Source organism: Zeus faber (assembly GCF_960531495.2).
Source record: "Zeus faber genome assembly, chromosome: 4".
Lineage (NCBI taxonomy): Eukaryota > Metazoa > Chordata > Actinopteri > Zeiformes > Zeidae > Zeus > Zeus faber.
In genome coordinates this window covers 1,834,879-1,859,214 of record NC_137191.1, presented here as the reverse complement: position 1 = coordinate 1,859,214, position 24,336 = coordinate 1,834,879, and the positions used below count along the sequence as shown (strand labels likewise).

Below are 24,336 nucleotides of genomic sequence, written 5' to 3'. Positions count from 1 at the left end.
AAACACTTCATGACCACCGAGGTGAGGGCAAACGGACGGTAGTCATTCAGGCAGCCAGGAGAGGCGATCTTCGGGGCAGGAACGACGGTGGACCACTTGAAGCAGGACGGGACCACTGATTCAGCCAGGGAGATGTTGAATATTGTGGTGAACACCAGGGCTAGCTGGTCAGCACAGGTCTTCAGTACTCGCCCAGATATGCCGTCTGGGCCCACAGCTTTCCTGGTGTTCACCCGCATCAGAGCCCTCCTGACCTTGTGCATGGACACTGAGAGTGCGCGCTCATCCCCAGTGGTGTAACTCCAATTAGCCGGATAAAAGCGCATAAAAGAAGTTCAGTTCGTTGGCTAGGGAGGCGTCCACCCTCGTGACTGGGGAGGGGCTGCTCTTGTAGTTTGTGGTCATCCGCAGCCCCTCCCACAAGCGTCGTTGTAAGCGGCTGTGCGAGCATTCAGAGCGGATGGATTTATCAACCCACGGTTTCTGGTTTGGAAATATCCGAACCTTCACCGTGGGAATGATATTATCTGCTAGCGTAGTCACAAAACTTACTGCCACCTCCGTAAACTTGCTGACGTCACTTGAACTTGTTTGGAACATGTCCCAGTCTGCGTCAGTCAGAGCGTCCTGAAGCGCAGCCTCTGTCGTTGGCTTCCTTGAAGCTGCTTCAATCAGTCCAACCTCATGTTCCTGTTGACCTCTGGGCTCCCTCCCTCTGTGATGTAGAGCTCTGTGTAAATCTGGTCCACAGGTGTTGGCTGTCCTGCTTTAGCAATTCCCTCAAACAAACACTGGAACTGTGTGCTGTCAAAGCTGAGTCAAGTGTCACTCCGAGGACCTCGGAGTGACACTTGACTCAGCTTTGACAACACACTAAGGACACTGAAAAAGAGGAGCCACCAAAACTATCAGTCATCTGCAAGCTTAAAGAACTCTATGTTGCCCCACATCTCCTCTGATTGTTGTACCAGAGCATGTTTCAGCCCATCCTACTGTACTATTCCACCTGCTTCTTTAATATGTTATCTGTTACTAATGAGGTCAAACTCACGCATAATCAACAATACTGTCAGGACAATTGGTCTGGAATTTCCCCTTGGGGACAATAAAGTCTAGAGTCTTGTCGTGACCAAGATGGTCCAGGCCTGGGCCACTAAGAAGTCTTGATCTCTGAACGACATTTCTCTCTATTTTGGCCTCAAAAACTTGACAAAAAAAATGCAGGAACCGAGCAGAGTCTGATGCGAAAAAGTTCATTACCCTATTAACCCAAGATGTTCCCTCCTCCTAGTACATGTCCTGCCCCTTTCAGTGCAGGGAATCAATCATAGTCTTGGGGGTGTGTCCCAATTAACCAATCACACTCGTTCCTCAGATGTTTTTTCCTGGTTCCTGGAATACAAATTTTTCAACATATTTGGGCATGTTTCCCTTTCCTACTGGTGTTTTTCCCAGGCATGTTTATTTGTTTTAACTGTATCTGGCTGGTGTTCTGTCTACGCCTGTTTTTGTAGAAGATTAAGTTCTGTTATTTTATGACTCCCTTAGTTTTGGATTTTATAGAATACATTTTTTTCAAGCTTTTTTAATACATGTACTGTACCTTCAATATAGGCGGTTTAATATAACATGTAATCAGTTTCTTGTCATGTGGGAGTTAATAATTAACCACAGCAGTCTTCAAATGACAAGTTCTAGTCGCGCAGTCTAAAGACGTAGACACTTTTCATTCTGCTTCAATTTCGATTTTATATTACTCCACTGCAAATCAACTTTAAAGCTGTTTTACTGATATAGGTCAAACTGATTCACTCCTTCCTTCTATTGTGGCTGTGTCCTCACTTATATACCCTGTTTCTTATTCGACTGTGTCCTAGCCCCTCGACAGTCTCCTAGTTATATCTCTGGATTCTTACATGCAGAGAGCTGGTTGAAAGCTGATTTGATTTCGTAGCTGAAACTGTTCTATGAATGGAGCAGAAAGCCAGAGTGGAATTCTCCTTTAAATGTGTGAAACTGTCTCTTACCGTGATCTTCATACTCCCTATTTAAGCCATCCTCCTCTGCTCCCTCCCACCTCATAATAATCATGCCCTTCCTCCTTCTGCATCTCTGAGCATTGTGGGTAATTTAGACTCGAAACCTCCTGGAGCCTCCTCACCTCCTTCTTCACAAAAGTGACCATGTTGTCCTCCAGCAGCTGGAACATAACATCAATAAGAACAGAGTTTGAAGGTTCAGTCCAATTCATTTTCTCTGTGACTTGTTCCCTTTGCTCTAATAACAATGATTTCCTATGGATTTATCATCCGTTTGAAACTCCTACCTTTTCTCAGTGGAGGGGCAGCAATCTTTGAATTCACGAGGATGTTCCATTGCGCTGTCACTCTCCTGCCCTCACTACGCGTATGTGTTGTATATCTAAATTAAGCAAAAACAAGATTCCGTGCCTTACAAATACTGGAGTTTGATGCCACTTCCTGGCCGTTTATATGCATTGTCTGTGGTTAAGTTATTTCCCATCCAATCAGCATTGTGACATTGTGACACTGTTACATCACAATCAGCATTGTGACATTTTGACGCCATTACATCACAAATCGGCCAGTCGGACAAACATTACGTTTGAGGAAAGGCGGCATTGTAGCATGTCCTTCCATCCACCTCACTTATGCCCTTGAGGAAGCAGAATCTGTAATTGTATTTGTGTAGGCACACATTGTAAGAGTTACGACAACTTATCAACAACTTATCAGCAACATATTTGCATTTACATAGAGAGTGATTCTTAATCTACATACTTTTGTGCTGTTCCAGTTTCACAACACTACCAACACACCTAAAGTCAGCTTCTGTCTCAGGTGCTTTATGGGAGAGTGTTTAGCTCACTGCATAGCTCCGTTCACATTCGTGTGGTGAGGGCAAATGAGTGAAAAGATTGATTTTACCTCAAGGCCATCACGTGGCCTGGAAATCCCAAATCACTGCTGAGAGCAAGGATGACAGACAGCCCAAGCCCCAGCTATCGGTGCAACTTGGAGAAAGGACCAGAACGCAGTACTACATTGCCTTCATCATGGCGCTAAGGCAAGTCCATCAGATTCTCCGAATGCCAATGAGCAAGCACCTAGATAAGAAAAGCGTACTCATATAACATTGGTTCATGTCACAAAGCAGCCTGCTCCTGAAAAGAATCAAGTTGCCTCACACTTCTAAGACATCCAGTAAAATTACAGTTTTTCACAAATTTCTGTTCCAAATGTACAACGATATTGATCAAACTTGAAGGACAAGATTTCTGAAACGTTCCGGTTCTAACAAGACCTAAACCATGTCTGGGTGCATTGAGATTGTAGTGTTCAAGAAAAACAGCAAGATACAAAATTAAAAAAAATTAAAACCCCAGCAATAACACTGCATGGTAGAACCCTAAACATCAATGTATCAATTAAATGTCAGTCACTATATTATATTAATTGTTGAGAATTATTGGATATATATATATATATATATATATATATATATATATATACACACACATACACACACACACACACACTGAAGTAATGATACTGTCATGATTACTGTCTGGTGAACACAAATGGAGGACACAGAGGCTCAAGAGCAGGTGCAAAATATCAAGAGTTTATTGCAGGGAGACCAGGGGGGAAGAAGATTACACAGCGGGCTGGGAAGGTCAAGCAAGCAGGATGATAACGCAGAACTGGCAGGCAGGCAGGCAGACACGGAAATGTCAGGCAGGACAGGTAGGTTGAGAAGGGCGCGTAGTCTGATGACGTAGTAGTATGGATGCAGTGGGCACGACAACGATCTGGCCAGGACTGAGTGAAAGGGGAACCGGTTAAATACAGGTGGAGTGATGAGGAAGGTGAAGACAGGTGGCTTTATTGATGAACGGGGTCAAGTGTGCAGGGGCAAGTGTATGGTTAAATTATCAGCAGTCCACTTACGCGGCTTGAATGCTTACCATTAAAATAAAGATTGTTTCTTCTTCTTCTTCATTAGGAGCGAAGCCCGGAGGAGGGCGAGGACTCCTGACAAACAGCAGAACAGATATAGATATAGAAAAAAAATTGTTTCATCATTAATGTTTTATTTAAAAAATTAATTACATTTATTTCAGAGCAATCCAGGTAATGATGATTGTTGTGGGTATTTGCAGACAAAATACAGTGTATATGTAAGAAAACAAACATGTAAAACTTGTGTTTTGCATATACAGAAAAAGAAAAGTCATTATGTTGAAAAAGTCATATTTTGGAAAGTAGTAGCACAATAAAGTGAATTAAAATCTAGAAATTTCTGGTCCAGTGCTGGACAGCGGGTCTCGTTACGTGTTAATTGAAAAATCCACTGAAAGTAACAGACAAACAGACAATTGCATTCAATTATTTTTACACTGATTAAACATACTGTATACTGTACAGAGTGTAAGAATGCAAACCTCAATATTGCAATAATATGCAACCTTATCCAAACGGTCCGAACTTGGATTATGTCATGTTGATGTGGTATATGACAATATCTATAACTTTATGGAACATAACGTTAATCAGATAGGAGACAATATAGGTTCCTTAGATTTGCTCCTTACTAAGATGTGGATGGCTCTTAAAAGAGCCTTTTGGGTCTGTATCGTTCCGGGTTAACTTGGCCTTGGTGGCCTTCTCTGTCTTCTTGGGCGGCAGAACAACCTGGCTGTTGGGCAGGATGCTGCCCTGAGCGATGGTCACTCCTCCCAGCAGCCTGTTGAGCTCCTCGTCATTACTCATGGACAGCTGCGGCTGACGGAGCATTTCCGACAACTCTAGGATCTCAGCAGTCAGATACTCCAGCACTGCCGCCAGGTAAACAGGAGTGCCAGCGTCAACATGGCAGGCATAGCTTCCTTTCCTCAGTGGCCCGTTGACACGACCCACTGGAAAACGGAGCCTGGTCCTGGAGGAGCAAGTCTTGGCCTTAGCTATGGCTTTTCCGCCCTGTTTGCCTCATCCAGACATGATTTCAAGTGATTACCAACAATGAGGAAGTTACCAAGTTACCACTGTATTAAATCCTTGCAGGAACGTTTTTTTATTCCTGGTAGTATAAATTAATATTCTAAAAATACACTTAAAAGTGGCAGTAAGGTTCGACTGGGTAGTGGGGAGTGACTATACCTGTACAAGATCTCTCTCTCTATCGGTATGGCTCTGAAAACGGCTATTACAGCGTCATTACAATACATTGCATAGGACATTGCGTCCATTAAATTTTTGTTTTGTCACTGAATGTAGGGTGGGGATGTTTACATGCATGTAGACAATAAATAGACTGATACATGTAAATAGTTACAGTGTTTGGTCAATAACATTCTCCAAGTCACGCATTAGATCACAGCTTTACATGGTCTGATTAAATAGCGGTGTGTCTAAGAGTGCTCTCGATGGATTGGGCGGGTCAGCTGTATGTCTTGGGCATGAAGGAAGAGAACACCTCTTTATTGTCATTGTACAAGAAGGACACAACAAAATGTGTCCTCTGCATTTGACCCATCCTGAACCTAGGAGCAGTGGGAAGCTGCAGTGCAGTGCCCAGAGACCAACACTTTCACCAGTGCCTTGGTCAGGGGCACGGACATTTGGGAGGAAACCTACACAAACATTGGTAGAACAAACTCAACACAGAAAGGACCTGGGACAGCTGATATTTGAACCTGAGACTTTCTTGTAGTGAGGCAACTGTGGATACCACTGGGCCACAGTGTTGAGCCATGATTCTGACATTCTTGGCATGGTTCATGTCCTCGAAGAGGTCAACCAGGTAAGCCTCACAAGGCTCCTGGAGAGCCATGACAGTGGAGCTCTGGAAGCGCAGGTTGGCCTTGAAGGCCTAAGCAATCTCTCTGACCAGGCTCTGGAAGGGCAGTTTGGGGATCAGCAGCTTGGGGGATTTCCGGTAGCGACGGATGTCTCTTAGAGCCATGGTACCGGGCCTGTAGCTGTGGCTGGAGTGCTTTTACGGGTAGCTTTAGTGGCCAGCTGCTCCTTGGGAGCTTTTTCACCTGGTCATAGTTCAGGTTAAATTAAACTTGTGCTGTGTGCTGATTAGTCTGTGGTCACATGGCCATCATTCAATAGTGAAATGACAATTTCATGTACTGAGAGACACTGGTTGTACTTTGTTTTATCGTATTTATCAGTTTATTATTGAGTTAATTTCTGATGATACATATGTAAAATATGGTTGTCTTGTGTAGTAAAAATACATTATAACACTGCTTATCATACAGTAAAATCTGTGTAAAACATACATAGAAACTATATGATGTAAAGAATATAAGAGAAAAGATAGTACTTTAGGAAATGCAGGCATTGCATTCAATCGGGAAGCATAGACTAACAATAGGAGAATGTACACAAAATTCACAATATATACATACCATAAGCAGTAAAAAATAGTCATAATACTGATATTATAACATCTCCTTAATTATATCACTGTGAAATTAGCCAAATGTATCAAAATAGGACAATAAAGCTGTTTAGGATTAAGGAACTGGAGACTAACAATAGAATAGGTGACCTTTAATGTGCTTGTGTGGGGCATACACCTTCTATGTTCCAATTAATGGTTATTTGCTGATTTGATTGTACACACTGATTGTGGTAAATGTATAGAACAAATGCTCAGAGTTCTATGAACGGTTCCACAAAGCTCTACAGTAACAGCTTTGGGGATGGGACCCAAACACCTGTTGGTTGAAAACGCACCAGAATCAACACGAGGTTTAATCAGAAGTTTGGATGCAGTGATGTGCCTTCAGCTGCAAGGACCAAGTGAAGCTCTTCAAACACTGTGGACAGCGGTACGGCTTAGCTCCTGTGTGGACACGTTCATGTTGTTTGAGTTGACCTTTTATATAAAAGCTCTTTTGACACTGTAGACACTGGTAGGGTCTCTCTCCTGAATGAATACGCTGATGTACTTTGAGACGACTTGGCCACCTGAAAGTTTTCCCACACTGGTCACAACTGTGACTTCCTGGTGTGTCTTTCTGTTTGCTGGTGGTTGGAGAAGTTCCTATTGGCTCAGGCGCTGCAGAGGGGAGGAGACTCTCTGCTCTGACCTCTCCACTTCTCATCTGTTGAACGTAAAGCTCCCTGTGACTCTTCTTAATGTGTTTGTGGAGGAAGATCTGAGATGTAAAGCAGTACCGACACCCAGGGCAGGAAAACCCCAGACTCTGGGCCGACTGGGATTTCACTCCTTGAAGAAGAATAGAGGAAGAAAAAACAGTGGATTACAACAAATCTGAAAGGGCTCCAGTGACTTTAATTGTTGAGTGAAAATGGTTTATGCACAGAAACATAAATATCAACTCTGGTAATCATCCTTTAAGATCTTTAATCAACAATGAAAGAAATGAGTAAACAGCAATGGCAAATTAATAGAAGTTTGAGTAGAAGTCCATATATTTAAGTTAAAAACGTGCTCCCCTCCAATAGGATGCCTTCCAGGGCCTCTTCCCTGTTTGACGGCTCGCCATCATGAGGGTGGGTGATGGCTTCTCTGTGGGTTTAACAATCTTCTGTGGCTGCTGTGCTTTGGGCTCAGGATGTTCTTGTGGCCATGGGGTGCAACTCTCAAATCCTTGTTTTACACCCATGTCATGTACATTTTGGAGTGTGTTGCTTTTGTTCCATAACAAATCATAAAAACACAATGTCTTCCTTCTGTGTAGAATGACACTGTTCCTTCTCCGGAGACAGAAGAGAATGTTGTGGTAGAGCCCTTGACAGAACCAACAACTGCTTGGCTGTTTTCTAATGCAACATTTGCAAGCACTTGTATTGAAGACTTCCGCAGTTCTGTGTTTGAACAATCAAGAACTCCATTCTCGACCATGACGGACTCCCGCTCCAGCACGCCATGCCCATCTGCTCCATATTCCCAACTACAGAGCTGAAGGAAAAGGAGATGATGGCAGAGAATTGAGAGGATGCAGACCCTGTGAAACTGTACAATGCCCTTGACAAGCACAATAAAGACAGCATGGTTGGTGGTCCATACCGGTTTCCACAGGGTGTTGCATTCTATGCGTGGGCTTGCTTGATGGCACATTTCAAGCAAGCCCACGAGTGTTAATGACATGATGTACAAGATGGACCTGGAAGAGCTGGATGACCACACTCCAAGTGAAGGGGCAAACCAGGAACTTTGACCTGTTTTGTTATTTCTTTTCCTCACATTTTTTCATATAATTTCAATTAATGACTGTGTGACACATTGGGTTTGATTTCACTATTTTGTGTTCAATGTATCAATTACTTTTCACTTACTTTTATATTTTTCCACACTTCTTAGGAATACTGTTTACTTACAATTGACACTAGGGTTAGTAGATAATTCAGTAGAAGAAGGAATGCATAACTTTAAACTGAAATTATATTCCATACAACTTTCAATTCTATCACTGAATTTGGTGATAACTGGTATCAACAAATCGAGAAAGATGTCATCTAAAGTAAAGGCTACACAGCATATGAAAACAAAGCTGTAATGATGACAGACAAAACATACAATCAAAACACTTTAATGACTGCATCAACAATGAGGTTGTTTACAAGTTGTTGTTTTGACCCAGGTTCAGAAAAGCAATAGCTAGAATTTAAACTGTGAAATAAACCCAACAGTTGCTGGGGTTAATTGCTCAAAACAGATAGGTCGTTGAAACCACAACCAATTACATTATCTTGCCAAGGAACACGTCCCTCCGGTGTTTGAAAGAATTCCTTCAGGTGATTCCGTGTTGCAATGGCAGCTCCTGATACCCTGGTGCCAGACAGGCTCTCCGCATCGACCAGACTGTCGCCCATCTCCGGTCTTCTCCACTCACCAGGCCCAACATCGCCTAATGCCGTTGTGCTGTCCCAAAAGGTTTAGAGGGATGTACTGTGCCGTTTCCCCAGATCATCAGTGGATATTAGCACTAACTTATGCACTAACTGCGTTATGCACTGAGCTCTCGATGTGACGGCCAAGGACCCGGGAATCTTGTTGCCAATATTCTAAATGTATTATTTTATTATTATTCTCTGTGCAAGACAGCGCCGGTAGTTATACACCCTTGAGGTAGCAGGTAGATGATTAGCTGTCAATGATATGCATATGAATATAACTAACTTTCAGCAGACACAAACAAACAAGCTACATTTTATGCCATAAATACTTTTTTACTTACACATACCTGGATAGGACCGCATCAGGTTGACTTTCAAGGGGAAGGCTGCATCCCCAACAATCACATGTGAACAGACAGTTGATGTTCTAAGCAGGGCTGTTTGTGGGGGTTAATCCAGTCCAAATCACTGTCTTGCTGAGCCTTTCCAAAGTCCTGGAAGACTTCTTTGTCGCTTTTATGGCTGTAGGCTCCCACATTCACCATTGTGAAACGGTAGCGTGCGTAGCACAATGCCAGTAGCACAACTTATTTAACAAAGTTTTTAATTGGTCGGTTGGTTGCAAGAAAAAAAATAAAAAAATTAAAAATACCGTTCGGGAGCTGTGCCTTGTCAAAATTAACCATAATACCTACATGGCTGTACCCCTGTATGAAACGCTAGAGTGTGTAATGAGTAATGTCCACGGCGGACTTGCTTACTTGCTGTGCCTTTTCCGTCCTATTATTATTTCATTAATGTACACATTTAAATTACATATTCAAATAATTTGCACTGAAATGTGGTGTATGGAGGATAGTTTTCCAACGTCTGCGTCCCCTTGTTAGGGACCCCTCGTTGGGCGCATATCCCAGCGCTGCGGACTCTGCCCTCCGCATTACAGTGTGTCTCCACCTCGACCTCCCAGCTTCCTGGGGGCGCAGACTTGCTTACTCACTATGCCTTTCCAGTCCCCTGCGCACCACCGGCCTACCTCCACCCGGTCAGTCGGGAAGTTGGAGCTTGAGCTGGTGCGATAGTACCTGAAAGATGGTGAATTTTGCCTGTGCTGTGGCATTTAAAATGGGATTTTGGTTATTGAAGAATGTAATTTAACGGTTTCAAATGGCTTATAATATACGCAATATTTTTCAGACTTTTAGACTAGCCTAAGTTTAAACTTCTGTTTAAACGTCAGGGAAATTGGTCGTTGGGAAAATCCCTATTCTGAATGTGTCAGAACAACCAGCAAGGGCAGTGAACATTTTATTAATTCATCAGTAAGGCCAACACAATAACTTTGTCCAGTGTTTGAAATATAAATGTAATTAACGAGCGCTGCACAGCACACACGCATGTGGCAAGACGTCTGTTAATTATAGGCAAAAGCCGCTCATCAAAATCTGTAATCATTCTTCTGAATGTGTCAGAACAACCAACAAGAAGACTGAACATTTATTTTTGTTAAAAAACAATTCAAATAAAAGCCCTAGAGCATTTCAAACACAGGTCAAGCTGTATAAGTTTTAAGGTTAATTTTGACCAGGAGCAGCGCCCGAATAAATTATAATTTTTTTTCTCCCTGCGACCAACCGACCAATGAAAGACTTGGTCGACTAAGACTCTTCTGGTTGACTAACGTTTGGTCGACTATTTGGGGGCAGCCCTACTGTTTTATTTAAATCACTAACTATGGCATTCATTTATTTATTATGTCAAGTTGAGTTGGCTCTGGGACTAAGAATCCCATTACTGGTAATGATGTTTGCATTGTTATCAAATATATGCCAATACACTTGAAACCAAGAGAAGTGGACAACTTTGACCAAATTCCACATTTGTATCCCTCCTTCCTGCTCTGATTTAGAGTACAAATACAATTGTGTGGGGACATGGTTGGCTGGGGGGAGTCGGGGTGGGCCCCCTGCTAGCAGGACTCCAGTCCTGGAGGCTTGCCCTTGGTGGTTTCTGGTGCCCTGCGACCTGGGGATGTGGAGCCTTCCAGGTCTCCTGAGGGAACACTTGCTGTTGTGTGTGGAACGGCTGTCGGCCTTTACTCCCGCTGCGCGGCCTCTCTGCAGTGGTGGAGTGCCCTTAAATCTGGCGGCCTGCTGATGTCGGCAGGTGGAGGGCTAAAATCCAGTTGCCCAGCACTGAGCACACTCAGGGGGTCATGCATGGGGGTCACGCTGGCTTGCCGGCTGGAACGGGATGTCGGTCTGTTGGGGTGGGACATGGCTCCGGGCCTGCGGCCCGGGTTCTGCGCCTACAGCTGTGTCTTGTGCCTGCACATGGGGTTGGGTTGTATGTGTGTGCCTCAGGGGTGCGCTTGATGGGACTGGGTTATCCTCCTTGGGGCCGAGCATGGGGGTTGCTCCGTGGGCTTCCGGCTTCTCTGGGGGTCGGGGGGTCTTCTGTGGCTGCAGGGCAGGGTGCTCGGGACTTTGTTGCGGCTGTGGGGTATCTATGGGGCTCCGGAGCTCAGGGGTGGATTCGGGGCACTTTCCGCTGCTTGGAGGCGCCAGGACATAATACCAACCTTATATACCAGAAGCAATTGGGCCCTGTTCACTCACCGGTGGACAAACACACACGCACTGGCCTCATCACAGGCACACACACACACAGGCACACACACACACACACACAGGCACACACACACACACACACACACACACACACACACACACACACACACACACACACACACCACCAACCCACTCCTGGTTGCTTCCCTCTCCTTTTCTTCCTCATTTACTGTAATATCTATGACAGGAAGAGGCCACGCGCCCAATTGCTGTTACAGTTTTCCTGGACCTAATTAACAGTTTTTTCGATACATGTCGTCCGATGATTATGTTTTTCCGTGCACATGTTGTTGTTTGCTCCTATGTTTATGGTTTTCCATGTACATGTCGTTGTTTGGTTCTATGTTTACTTGTCGCACCCATGGAGATTCTCCCCTTAGTGATTAGTTGTATATATACCGAAAAATGGTCAAATAGTTCACCAAAGAGGGGGATTGGTGGCGGCTCTGTATAACAAAAAACTGTGCTCTTGTCATCCTACAGGTCGTCCACAGGACAGAGTTATTGCAGCAGTTCTTGTCAATATTTAAGAATGAATAAAGAGTTGCATTGCAGACTGAGAAGTTGAACTCCACTTGCAGACTAACTCTTTCCTAGATGCAATGGAACAAATACTCTGTATTGTATGTCCAACATGCTGACAGCACAGGTAAAAAAAAAAATAATAAATGAAAAAATAAAGAATGGAGGACTTTTACCAGAGTTCTATTTTATCAAGTATTTTTACCTTCGCTTTTTGTACTTTGTTGATCATTTGTCTGGCATTTGAGGTGAAGATAAAAAGTAAAGGTTTCAAAGGACATTTTTCGGGAAAGGACAGGTTTTTTTAGGAGAAAAAATTCAAAGTTACCTGACTGAGGTTCTCTCGTCTCCTTCCAAACGTCATCACTGTCGTCAGTCTGCTCAGCACTAGTTGGTTCGAAATCAGAATCTGAGCTATTGGCTGCTTCTGAAACTCCACCATCCTCTCTGTTCACCTCAGTTTTGCTTTGGTGAAGGCCCTCTTCTTCAGAGCGCTGGTGCAGGTCTGAAGGTAAAAATACAGACACACAGAAAGAGGTCTCATTCTACTATATACATTTTATTCAACTTTCAAGGTTTCTAATCATTTGAACATTAAGGGGCAGATCTGCATACCGTACGGCGTTTGGCAGCCTGTAGCTCTGTCAAATCTAGGGTTGCAAAGAGTTGGAAATGTCCCCAAATTATACAACTGGTGCTACCTGGCAAGCTCTCAGCACAGTGGTTGAAAAACACTGGCTTAAGCGATTTATGCAGCAGTCCATTGAAGTCGTAAATGAACTAACAGTTTAGTCGAAACTGACTCAGTTGAAGAGCTTGGTGGGAGAAGAAAAGCAGATACCTGTAGGTTCCGTGGTCTCCTTCCAACCTCCATCGCTGTCTTCAGTCTCAGGTTCAGAACAGTGTGCAGCAAGGAGCTGCACCGCACCCCTTGGTTCTAAAGCAGCAGCTGGATCTTCTGGATCTACTTCTACTTCTATTTCTACTACTTCTTCTTCCATCTGTTCAGTTGAGGTGCTGGCTAGAGGTGCGGCCTCTCCGTTCTCCTCAGTTTGGCGCTGATGAAGTTGGGACCACTCTTCATCGTGTTCCCTCTTCACAGGGAACTCCTCCTCTTCCTCTTTAATGTGTGGGGGCTCTGGCTCCTTCTGGGCCGGACGGGGGCTCCACTCCCTCTGCTCAGGGGGAAGCTCCTTCTTACAGATAGAGAGCTGCTGGAGCTCTGGAGGGAACGCTGCGATACAGACACAGGGAGGAAAACTAGGAGAGTGAGACCAAGTGGAAGTGGAAACTTCAGTAACGCCATTCAGATCTTGTCTTCCAGAGAAGAGTTAGAAGATGCAGCATCCTTTGCTGCATGAGCTCCACTAGCTACCATCATAGATGTTGTAGCAAGACCAAATTTAATGTGTCCGCTCTTAATACTGGAACAAAAAAAAGTGGTTTTGGTTTATTTTGATAAACAGATTGGAAAAATTAAATCCACATGATAAATGTAATACTCATAGGGCTTAAGTTCATATCCACAACTGCAATTCCACAAAATCAAAGGCCTTTTTTCTTGTCTTTTTCAAAGTGTGAAAAATGTTTATGTAAATACTCAAATAGCCGGTATAACTTTTGAGGAACTTTTTTTTTGTTTGTTTGTTTGTTTTAATAAACTATGATACTGGTTTAATTTATATGTAAACTATTCCCCCTGGTGTGTTTTCTCCCTCTTTCTACTGCCTCCACTTTGCTTAGAACGCACTGCCCAGCCCATACATACAATGTTGTGATTCGGCGTATGACTGTAGACCTGTTTGCATTGTGTATATCATACTTGTATGATTTGTGTGGCGCTTACTACATATATACGTCACATCACAGCTTATATAATGAGATATATCTTACGTCATATTATGTGAGGTCATTATGCTTCATGCATATCATTAAACTACTTCACTCTCTTCCTTTTATGCACACAAAGGCCTTCGGAGGCATCGCACAGCGCCCACATACATTCTGCAACTGTATTTGAGTATTGTGTAGTAGTCGAAATCATAGTTTTACAAGTGAATGACATTTATCGTGTGGGTTCCTTCATCCAATCTGTCATCAAAACCAAACATCACGTCGTCGTCCCCAGTATAGACCCCAACGTCCATACCCCCGCGTCCACGGTAAGAGGGACCCAGTGGAGCTCGAGCAGCAGAGGAGGGTAGGAGCTCCCCCCGCCTCAGACCGATCGACGGTTCGATATTTATGACCTAGCAAATGATTTTTAAGGAAAGCATGTGGTATTAACATCAATGCCTGCTTCCACACCTGCTCCGTGCAGCACAACGCGGGCACTCAGCGCAGCGTCCAGTAACTCGCGCTGGCCCTGGTTCTCTTCTTGTAAACGAGAGACCTTCTCCTCGTACTCTGAGATGGTTTTTTCAAATAACCCCAAAATCTCCTCCACGGCCGCGGCCAGCGGGCGGCTGATACCCGCCCTCAGGGTGTCTAACCTCCACATTTCGACGCGGGGACGGACGAGCGCTGCGGAGGGGAAACAAAAACAAGCTAAGCGAGGCTAGCGGGCGCACGGACTTCCGGCGTGTGTCGCTAAAATAATGTTCCCCCGGAAACATGGACCACACGGCGACAAATCAGAAACTGAAATGCATTTAAGTTTCTAAAAAAACCAAAACAACACAAAACAAAACAAAAAAAAACAACATATTATGGACTTTTTGTTATAATAATCTAGTCCAGGTTTCACAGCTATAAAAACAGTCTTTTTTTTTTAAATATACCTGGTTTTATGTGGCCTGTGTGGAGAAAATACCGTACAACCCACCTTGATCCTGTTTTCACACAAATATAACTTTCACAAATTCACAGAAATTATGTTAGAAATGCAATATGGGCTTTTTAAAAATTATAATCTGGTCCGGGTTTCACAGCTATAGATACAGTCGCTTTTGAAATATACCTAGTTTTATGTGGCCAGTGTGGAAAATTACAGTAAAATCCGCCTTGTTTCCTGTTTTCACAAATAGAATATTACTTTCAGAACTCAGAAACTATGCTAGAAAAGCAATATGGGCTGTTTGTTATAGTTTAGTTCAGGTTTGACTACTATAAGTACAGATCTAGACATGGTTTTAGGTGGTCTGCGTGTTGAAAAGAAAAGCCAAAATATTCAGAGGAATTTGAATGCACCATGAAAACAGGCGCTGTGAAGCGGCTTCTCACTTCCAGTGTTCAGTCGAATCAGAAGACAACTTCAGCGTCGTCGCCACCACCTACGATACAAAGTCCTTCAGCCGGTCACCAGAACAGAAAACCAGACACCGTTAGACCAAAATAAAAACAAAAATAGGGCACTGACACCTTTCCCTTCGCAGGTGGAGAGGCCGTTTTTTTTCTGGTGCATCACGTCTGATGTCACGACCACGCGTGAAAAGGGGCGTGTCGTGGTTCCAGTGTGAGTGGGAATAAAACAGCAGAGGAGACGGCAACTCAAACAAACAATGATGTAAAGCTGTAAAACGTTGAAAAAAACAAAAAAAAAAGGCAGTGCGGAGTACCGGACATTCGCGGGGAGCGGCTTGGGGCGGGGCTGGAGTCCCCCCTGGAACCTGGCGGGGGGCCTGGGGGAGGGGTTCTCCATTGTGCCCCCAAAAAAAGTCAGTAACTTCTGATTTAGGATTCTAAAATGGGACATGAAACGATGGAATGATACACGGATATTCCTGTCTAATTATGCGCCGGCCTCCGGGATTCCAACGCGGTCGACCCACGTCTCCAGTCCACATCGAACGAACCACAAGTGGGGCCGACTAAAATCCCGAAAAATTTGGGGTCCAAATTTTTTCCTTTCCCACCGGTGACAAATGCCGGATGCTAGCGGGTGTCACCGGGCCTTTTGGTGCAGTGGGAAAAGGGCACGGGGGGGGGTCAGGTCACATTCCCGACGGTTCCAGCGCAGGCGGGGGGCGGGGGGGGGGGCATCTGTAGCTTATTCGCAGGAGGGTCAAAGTTACTGGGATTCGTAGTGGACACAGGAGAGAGGCAACGGCGTTGACGAGGTTCCGGTCGGGGGGCTGTTGTGCACGGGACAGGACACTGAACGCCGTGCGAGGGAACAAGCGGCCGCAGAGCGGGCAGGTCCCAACTGTGGGAAGTATGGGACGCAGGCGGAGGTGGCGAGGAATAGTGAGGGGGAACCGGGGGGCGGCAGGAATTCACACTCAAAGGATGCCTGGGCGTGGGTGAGAGAGCACGGGTCTGGCAGCTCTCAGAGCAGACGCAGGGTTCTTACTATGGGATATGATGGATAATCAGGGATAGGGTGTTAGGGTGACGGACATGGATAGGGATTTTAAAGCAGGACTAGGTTTTAAAAAACAGGAGGAAGAATTTTTGTTCTGGGTGTGTTTTATTTTCATTTATTTATTTATTTATTTATTTGTTATATATATATATATATATATATATATAATTTTTTTTTTTTTAAGGATTTCCATTCCATGTCTCATGTATGATCCGCACTCCGGAGTAGACCGTGGCGCTATTGCACCAATGAGCTGGATGCCAGCCAACGTAAAACAAGAAGAGGAAGAAGGAGAGGAGGGCCACATGGTTCCGCTTCTTCGTCCCGTTTTTTGGGTTCATTTTTATTATTTGGAAATCCCTTTGAATAATGTCTGACCGAACACCACAGCCACGGCAGTTAACGGAAATGAGCGACGCAAATCACTGTTTGGTGACAGGCTTTTGGAAATTAGATATCTGAAAATAACAATTTGCTCCTGCCCTTACGAAATTCCACAACGATTGGATGTGGTTTTTGCAAAGTAACCATGGTACTTTATGGTGTCCACATTGCACCAATTCCGACACAGAACGTCCCCGGGTCACCGGCACCACACCCTGCCAAGTGTGAAGTAGATCTGATGAACGGTTGTCGAGATAATCGAAGGACAAACAGACCGATACTGTATGTGTGCGTGTGTGTGTGTGTCTATTGGACTCCTCATTGACAACCAGCCGCTGATTAGCCAATTAGCCAATTAGCTGATTAGCCTAGACGACTTGGCTAACTGCTTTATAGTTAACTCTGTCTAGCTAGCAAAATGGGTTAGTGTTTATGATGTAAATATTTCCTCCGATGTTTTTGAACTGTTTGTTTTTAAGAAATAAAAGGTAAACGTGATGTGTTAACGAGCTGCTCTGGCCAGCATGCAGCAGGCTCAACACGTGGGAGGCCTTATTGAGCTGCTTATGGTGCCGGAGGACTCACGGAGAACGTGTTCCCATTACACACGGCTTCGTTCCATTCATCATCACCACCCCATTTTTATTTATAAATATTTAATGTAATTTGCTTTCAAAATAGGTCTACACACCCTGGGGCAGCACTTCAAAAGTAGCCCAATTGCGTGAAAGCTCAGACCTGGCAACCCTGCTTTGTTGTAACACGTGGCTGACTTGTTCCAACAGGAGACATGCTTCATCGTCTGAATTTAAAATGTTCATTGTGTGGACAATGAGGTGACCAAATTGCCGCTTCACCATGATTCCGACTTTGTCCTGTTTTCGTAGTCACACAGTCTTGGTGTAAACGAATGCTTTTTTATTTTATTTTTTTTACACAGGTCTAGTAAAAATAACAGAATACCTTGAAAATGTTTTGGTGTCATTAAGTGGATTCTTACTCAGTAAATAATAGGAATTGTCTGGTTGGTATTGACATCATGGATACCGAGCCTTTTTCTTTTTAACGTGTGTAATTCAATTTTTCTGAGGCCAAAACATTGATTGTATGAGCACCGTGCAGGGATGGGGATGGATGGGATGTAGGTTAAGCCCAAGTACCCTTTATTTAGTTCCTTAGGATCTCCAAAATCCCCTGCTTGGGAAGCCCATCAGCCACCAAATTGAAGTTTTATTTTTTTACAAAAATTACAAAAATAAAAATTAAAAGCCTAAAGTAAGATGAAAAGTGAAAAAGAGATAAAAGTTGAAATCCTAAAGTAAGATTAAAAGTGAAATAAAAAGAGCTACAAGTTAAGGGCTTATAAGATGAAAAATAAAGTTTGAGAAGAAAAGTGGGGAAAAACCGGTTCTGAACCTGCGCTGGAGAACTAGTGAACATGCATGATGAGAGAATCTGATTAAAAAGATAATTTGTTAAAAGTTTGGCCAAAGTGAAAATTTTGATGAAATTAGAAAAGTATACATGAGTCGACGTTAAAACATAAAGCTAAGCGCTGTTGAAGTCTCTGGGGGATTGGATGTGTTGCAGGACAGACATATCTTTTTCTTTTTTTCTTTTTGTGTGTGAGCGAGATATGTGAGATATGAACCTTTACAGGACTTTATATATTTGATAACAAAATAAGCCTTCTGAAGGACTTGAGCCACAGTCTGCCTCCACATGCATGCACACATCCAGAAAAGAAAAGACAATCTCCTGCTCTGAATTGGAAGTAGGATTTGTGAATTGTTTGTTTAGTGTGTCGGTTTTTTCCTTTTCTTTTTATGCGTGGGGTGTGTGTGGCGGTGATTTCTGTGAGTCCTGTCTGGTTGAAGAAGCGGATGGTCTTGTTGGGGTGAAGGGAGACGCCCGTCCTAGATGCAAGAAAAGAGGTTTTGTGTTTCGGCTGCTGAGAGAAAACAGTTTTGATTTACGATTGTGCGTAACTGCATTGGGCTGGGCTGTCCCTACGGGAGCCAAAACAGGATGTTCACTCGCTGACGACCAGTCCATACTGGAAGTCTTTGCTAAATTTAAGAGGTGGAGCAAGGGGTGGTGCTTCACACAGTGTGGAACTTGGGTAACTCCTCCTGACAAGAGAGGCTGTTGAGCCCCCCCCCCCCCTCGCCTACTCTTTTCTCTCAGTAGTTAGAAGAAAAAATAATAAGATAAAATAAAAATAAATAGATAAATAGAATAAAAATAACTAATGAAAAGTGATATCAGATTGACTAATATACTCTTTAGACTTTAAATGCATTGCATGATTAAAAGTAACTATTGTTTTATTTCAAGTACGCGCAAAATAAAAAAGATGATAATGTCTGTCACACTGAATTGTATTGCAGTTTGTATGAGAATTTAGAGTGAGCCTAAGACACTGAACTTGAACTCTTCTGTTGTTCTTTTTCTTTTTTCTTTATTCTTCTCTTTAACTATGCTGAGTGAAAGCTGGGGGAAAAACAGAGAAGATGGAATGAGTCTGAACTGAATCATCCATAGGGCAGATGACAAGACATCTGGCAGATCTTCACAGACACTGAGGCTTGTGGATGACAACGTTTTGGAATCCTGAATCCATCTAAACCAGATAAAGGCCAGTATGGTTTATCAACAAACTCTTTCAACAGACCTCACCTGCATTTACCTATATGCCTATACATTTAGTTATAATATACATGTTTAGCTTGTTTTCACATATGGGTTTGTAGTAGTTCTTTTTCATACATTGCATTTGCAATTATTTAGTGAGAGACTTGGCAACGGACTGACCAATTAAGACATTTGCCTAATTAATGGAGTATTATTGATTGATTGATCACATGTGGAAAAGTTGATTTGATTTAAATACTGCTGAGTTCTGTGAATATTTGGTTTCATTATCTGAGTATGGTTTATCTAGGCTGTTTTGAGAGTGAACATTGATATAATTTTGATAATTTAACATAAATGAGTGTGATCCGATGCATCAGATGGTGAACAAGTGAAGTGGCTTTCACAAGTGGGAAGCAATTGGTCTCCTTTGGGCTTGGCAAATTCAGGTGTTTTTGGTTGAGTGTGATTACACGGGGCTTTATAAACAAATTTTAAGATAATTCAATTCGATTTACAATAAAAGAAAAATAAGAGGGTCATTAGGATGTCAAAAATGGATACTAAAATTACAAAAGTAATCACTCCTATTGATGTAGTGCAAAAGAATAATCCCCTTATTAAAGATATTGCAAAAATATAAGGAAACTGGAGCAAGCGTTGGCCTGACATTGAACAACCATGGCCAGTTGAAGGAACTCTTAACCCGGATGTGATTAAAACAATGCAGGTGCTTGTGTCCAAATATAAAGTAAATCAAAAGAAAGGCAAGAAAGGAAAGGGACGCACGGAGAAAAGACAAACAGAACTTGGCATTCTGCAGCTGTTCGTAAAGGAGGGACAGACATGGTTTGAAGCTGCAAAGGAAAAAAAAGAACAAAGTAGACAAGAAATAAAGAAAAATGAAAAGGAAACAGAATAATTGATGGAGAAGGTTATCGCACCCTTCTCACATACAGCATCTGTAAAGATGCCCCCGCCTTATGAGAAGGAGGTGAAGTTCACTGATGTTTATCCCCAGCTCCCAGTGATTACACAGTAAGGCAACTATCTCTTCAAAGATGAAGATGAGCAAATAATAGGGATGGGCAAGGCTAAAACAACCATCAAGATGTATCCGAGCTCCAACAGTACCAAGAGAAGGAACCATTTGGGAAGCAGACAACGAGTCAGAAGTCTGAAAATAGGAGAAGAGATTGGGAGTGACTCTGACGAAGCTATTGGAGGATACGACCCAGCAGTCAGACGGATGTTGGCTAAAGAAGAGAAAAAAGGAGATTGATCAGTGAGGAAAATGGTTCCAGGAACGGACGACACGGATGACAGTGAACAGGGTGAAAGCGATGAAGAATCGGAGGAAGAAGGTCCTTCCTGTTTTCAACCGTTAGCAGCCAGCACTGGGGTAGGAGATGACAGATGTATGGTTTTAAGAGAAATTGAGAGGAGTATAGACGGATGCCTCGAGGACATACGTGACTCCACCTGTCCCGAAGTTCAACAAGCATTGGAAAAAACGATTACAAGAACTACAAAAAACGGAGAAGAAACTACGGAAGAAAAAGCCTCAAAAACCAGACACTTTGAGGAATGCACTACGTCTAAGAAAAGGAAAGAGATCCGACAAAATGTGTCCGGTGATAATTAGAGGACAAAAATTAGAATACAAGCCTTGGCAGAATACAGACATGCGTAACATACTTGAAAAGTTACCCACTCTTAAGATGGAGCACATCCATGGATCTCAAAGCTGGAAGAGGTGTTGATGGGAACACAGCCTGCCATAGGAGATATTAAAAGATTTTTGGCTAGCCTCATTGGAGTCCCAGCTATGGAAGAGATCCTGCAGGCGGCAGGCCTAAACAGATACGTGGCAACTGTGGTGTATGATCCAGAATTGTTTTCTGCAAGTAGAGGCTGGATGTGGAGAGCATTGAGAGATGCATTTCCAACAAACGTACACCTGGACATCATCTTTATCGAGTCATTGGGCCCACAGGAAAATCCAAGAGCTTATGTGTCAAGAACTCAAGTGTGGAGAAATGTCACAGGAAATGATCCAGATCTGAATGGAATGGAGAAATCTCCGAGCTAAAATACAGAAGGGGCTGCCTCTATAAGTGAGGAGCAAATTGGCAGAAGTGGTTTGTCTTGGAAGCATGACCAAAGTTGTTTATACGGACCACATAGCGCATCAAGTGGAGCTATATCGGAAAAAGGAACAAGACCAGAAGGAACAGGACCAGGAGACTCTCAGAAAACTCAACCAAATACAGTTGGTGGATAACAAGAAGAAGGAAAAGAAACAAGCTGTGGTTATGCAGAGCCAGCCACAACCAAATCAAGTACCACCACAACCACAGCAAGGACAGATTCAGGTTCTACCACCTGTGGTCCCCACTGTCTCCTTTACACAGCCAGTTTTCGACCAACCACAAACATGGAAAGGTAGAGGTCAAGGAAATTTAGGAAGAGGAAGAGGAGGAAATTTCCAACAGTCTCAAGGAGCGTGTCATAATTGTGGACAACTAGGTCAATTTGTACGTGACTGCTACAGGTTCAGAGAAGGCTTCAGAGGAGGCTTCAGAGGAGGCTTCAGAGGACAACACAGCCACCCAGGGGACCGGCGAACCCTTACGGGGATCCGGAACCTGGTTTCTAGGGGTGCCCGGAAGACTTGAAAGGGAGGTGTCAGCTGGTAGTATCAGGGCCGGAACAAGATCCAAAAATAGAGGTGAAAATAAATGATAAGCCATTGGAAGTAATGGCAGATTGCGGAGCAGCATTCACCTGTGTTCAGCCTGAAGATGCTATACATTTCCCCATGTCTGACCAATTGGTATGGACAATCGGGTTTGAGGGTGTGAAACAGCTGATTCCTCTCACAAAACCAATTGAGTTCTGCTGTAGAAATCGGAAAATCACACCACCTATTTTAGTGTCAGAACATACGCCCATTGCACTCTTGGGAAGAGATGCTATGTGCAAACTAAGTTGTACAATACGGTGTACACCGGACGGCTGTCTGGTGGATGTGCCACCTGATGTCTAACACCAATTTTTTATGGCACCAGAGACCGAGACTCCTTCAGTATATTGGATTGGAAATCTTAGTCCAGAGCTATTAGAGCCAGCCAAGATGTGGGAGAAGTTCATTGTGGCAAATATGCCTGATGCTAAGCCCCCTGAGTATCCACATCACTGCACACTGAAATATTTCAAGAAAGCTGACCAATAGGATCCAGAAGAATGGTTGAGTAGTCAACCCAAGCATGTTCAGCTGACCTCATGCTGCATAATTGTGGGACCACAAGGAGCAGCTATGAAGATAAACACTAATGAGTATCTCGAGAAAGAGTATGACATTGAGAAAAATGTGCCACATGTGACTTTAATGGTGGCTGAAGGATTTGAGCAGAAGCAAATAGGAGAAATGATGGCAGAAGCTGAGGAAGCCATTTTTTCACCAATAAAGGAGAATCTTGATATCTGGATAAGTGAAGAACAGAAGTTCATGAAAATCATGATTTCAGCTCATGGACAAGGACAACCACAAGTGGTGCAGATGACACATGAGTCAATGTTCAGCGCTAAATTGGACTCAGACAGCATGAGAGAGGAGATGCTGCAACAAATTCCAGAATGTTTGTAGTCACAACATAGTACTGACATCGGACTTGTGAAGTCAGCCCAACCGGTGAGAGTTGAACTGATTCCAGGAACCAAACCTCCTTGGAAGAACCAATATCCACTAAAGGAGGAGGCATTCAAAGGGATTGAACCACAAATTGAAGGACTGTTAAAAGCAGGTGTTGTGGAAATATGTTTGGATCCTCAGAGCAATACGCCTATATCGCCTTTAAAGAAACCAGATGAGTCCTATCGCTTGGTACATGATTTAAGAGCGATAAATGAAGTGGTGAAGGATTTTCCAGCAGATGTACCAGATCTACATACCTTGTTAGCCCAAATTCCTCCAGAGGCTACACACTTCACAGTGTTGGATTTGTGTGGAGCATTTTTTAGTGTTCCATTGAGCGAAGAAAGTCAAGGATTGTTTGGATTCACATACAAAGGAGGTTTGTCCTTTGTATGTCAAGTACAAGAGGCTTCCTCAAGGATTCAAACATAGCCCTCACATTTTCAATAAAGTGTTGCAGGATGACTTGGCTGGGATTGATCAGATCTTGAAAAGTACTGTCATTCAGTATGTGGATGACATCGTCATCTGTTCACCAGATAAGGAAACGTGCCATGAGGACTCTCATGTTACAGCTATTGGCAGACAATGGACACAAGGCCTCTCAGAAGAAGCTACAGTATTGTCAAGAAAAAGTTGTTTATTTGGGTCAAACAATAACCCATGGAAACAGAAGCATCTATGAAAGTCATTTGGAAGCCATTCGAACGGCACCAAAGCCTAGAACAGTCAGAGAGATGATGACATTTCTTGGCATTGCGGGATATTCTTCAGCCTGGGTAGAAGATTATGCCTGCCTAAGGGTCTTTGAGAGCCATGATAAAGAGACTGAGAATGCTCAACTCCATTGTAACCTCAAATGGACGCAGGAAGGTCTTATGGCATTTGAAACGATCAAACAGAGGTTACAAGAAACTCCAGCGCTAGCGCTGCCAGACTACTCTAAGAACTTTTTGCTGTATGTGGCTACGTCCACTGGAGGCAAATATGCATGTGCAGTTCTCTGTCAGCCCACAGGTACAGGGACAAGTCCTCAACCTGTTTCGTATTATTCTACTGCCTATTCAGAGGTAGAATTGGGGCTACCACAGTGCTACAGAGCAATGGTGGGAGTTCATCTAATGTATGATAAAGCATCATCAGTAACTATGGGTTAACCAGTGACAATTCTTACCCATCATAGTCTTAGAAATCTTTTGTACTTCGGTAAATGTACATTGACTATGTCTAGGCTAAGAGACTATCATAGGCTCTTAGAGCAGGAAG

The 24,336-nt window shown here is 43.4% G+C and overlaps 1 protein-coding gene across 4 annotated transcripts; it reads right to left on the bottom strand.

The window, feature by feature from the left end:
- Window positions 1-6,250: 6,250 nt before the first annotated feature.
- LOC307229253 (uncharacterized protein) lies at window positions 6,251-14,584 on the bottom strand. Of its 4 annotated transcripts, XR_013844124.1 has the most exons (5): window positions 14,360-14,584; window positions 12,894-13,286; window positions 12,668-12,702; window positions 12,381-12,557; window positions 6,251-7,269 (listed from the first exon to the last, which is right to left on the bottom strand). XR_013844124.1 is itself a non-coding variant. In XM_079999204.1 (4 exons), the coding sequence occupies exons 1-4, from the start codon at window positions 14,550-14,552 to the stop codon at window positions 7,958-7,960; spliced, it is 771 nt and encodes a 256-aa protein (XP_079855330.1). In that variant the 5' UTR covers window positions 14,553-14,584; the 3' UTR covers window positions 6,251-7,957. The 4 variants fall into 4 exon arrangements, 3 of the variants coding, with proteins under 3 accessions (XP_079855330.1, XP_079855328.1, XP_079855329.1); XM_079999204.1 differs by lacking the exon at window positions 12,668-12,702 and having other exon boundaries at window positions 6,251-7,965; XM_079999202.1 differs by lacking the exon at window positions 12,668-12,702.
- Between the last annotated feature and the right edge of the window lie 9,752 nt (window positions 14,585-24,336).

Excerpts from the sequence above, each read along its gene's own strand:
- LOC307229253 (XM_079999202.1), bottom strand. The coding sequence starts at position 14,552 with ATGTGGAGGTTAGACACCCTGAGGGCGGGTATCAGCCGCCCGCTGGCC. Across the intron at positions 12,558-12,893 it reads GGAGACCACGGAACCTACAG|ACCTGCACCAGCGCTCTGAA; the intron begins GTATCTGCTTTT and ends TTTTACCTTCAG. Across the intron at positions 7,270-12,380 it reads GACGAGAGAACCTCAGTCAG|GAGTGAAATCCCAGTCGGCC; the intron begins GTAACTTTGAAT and ends TTCTTCTTCAAG.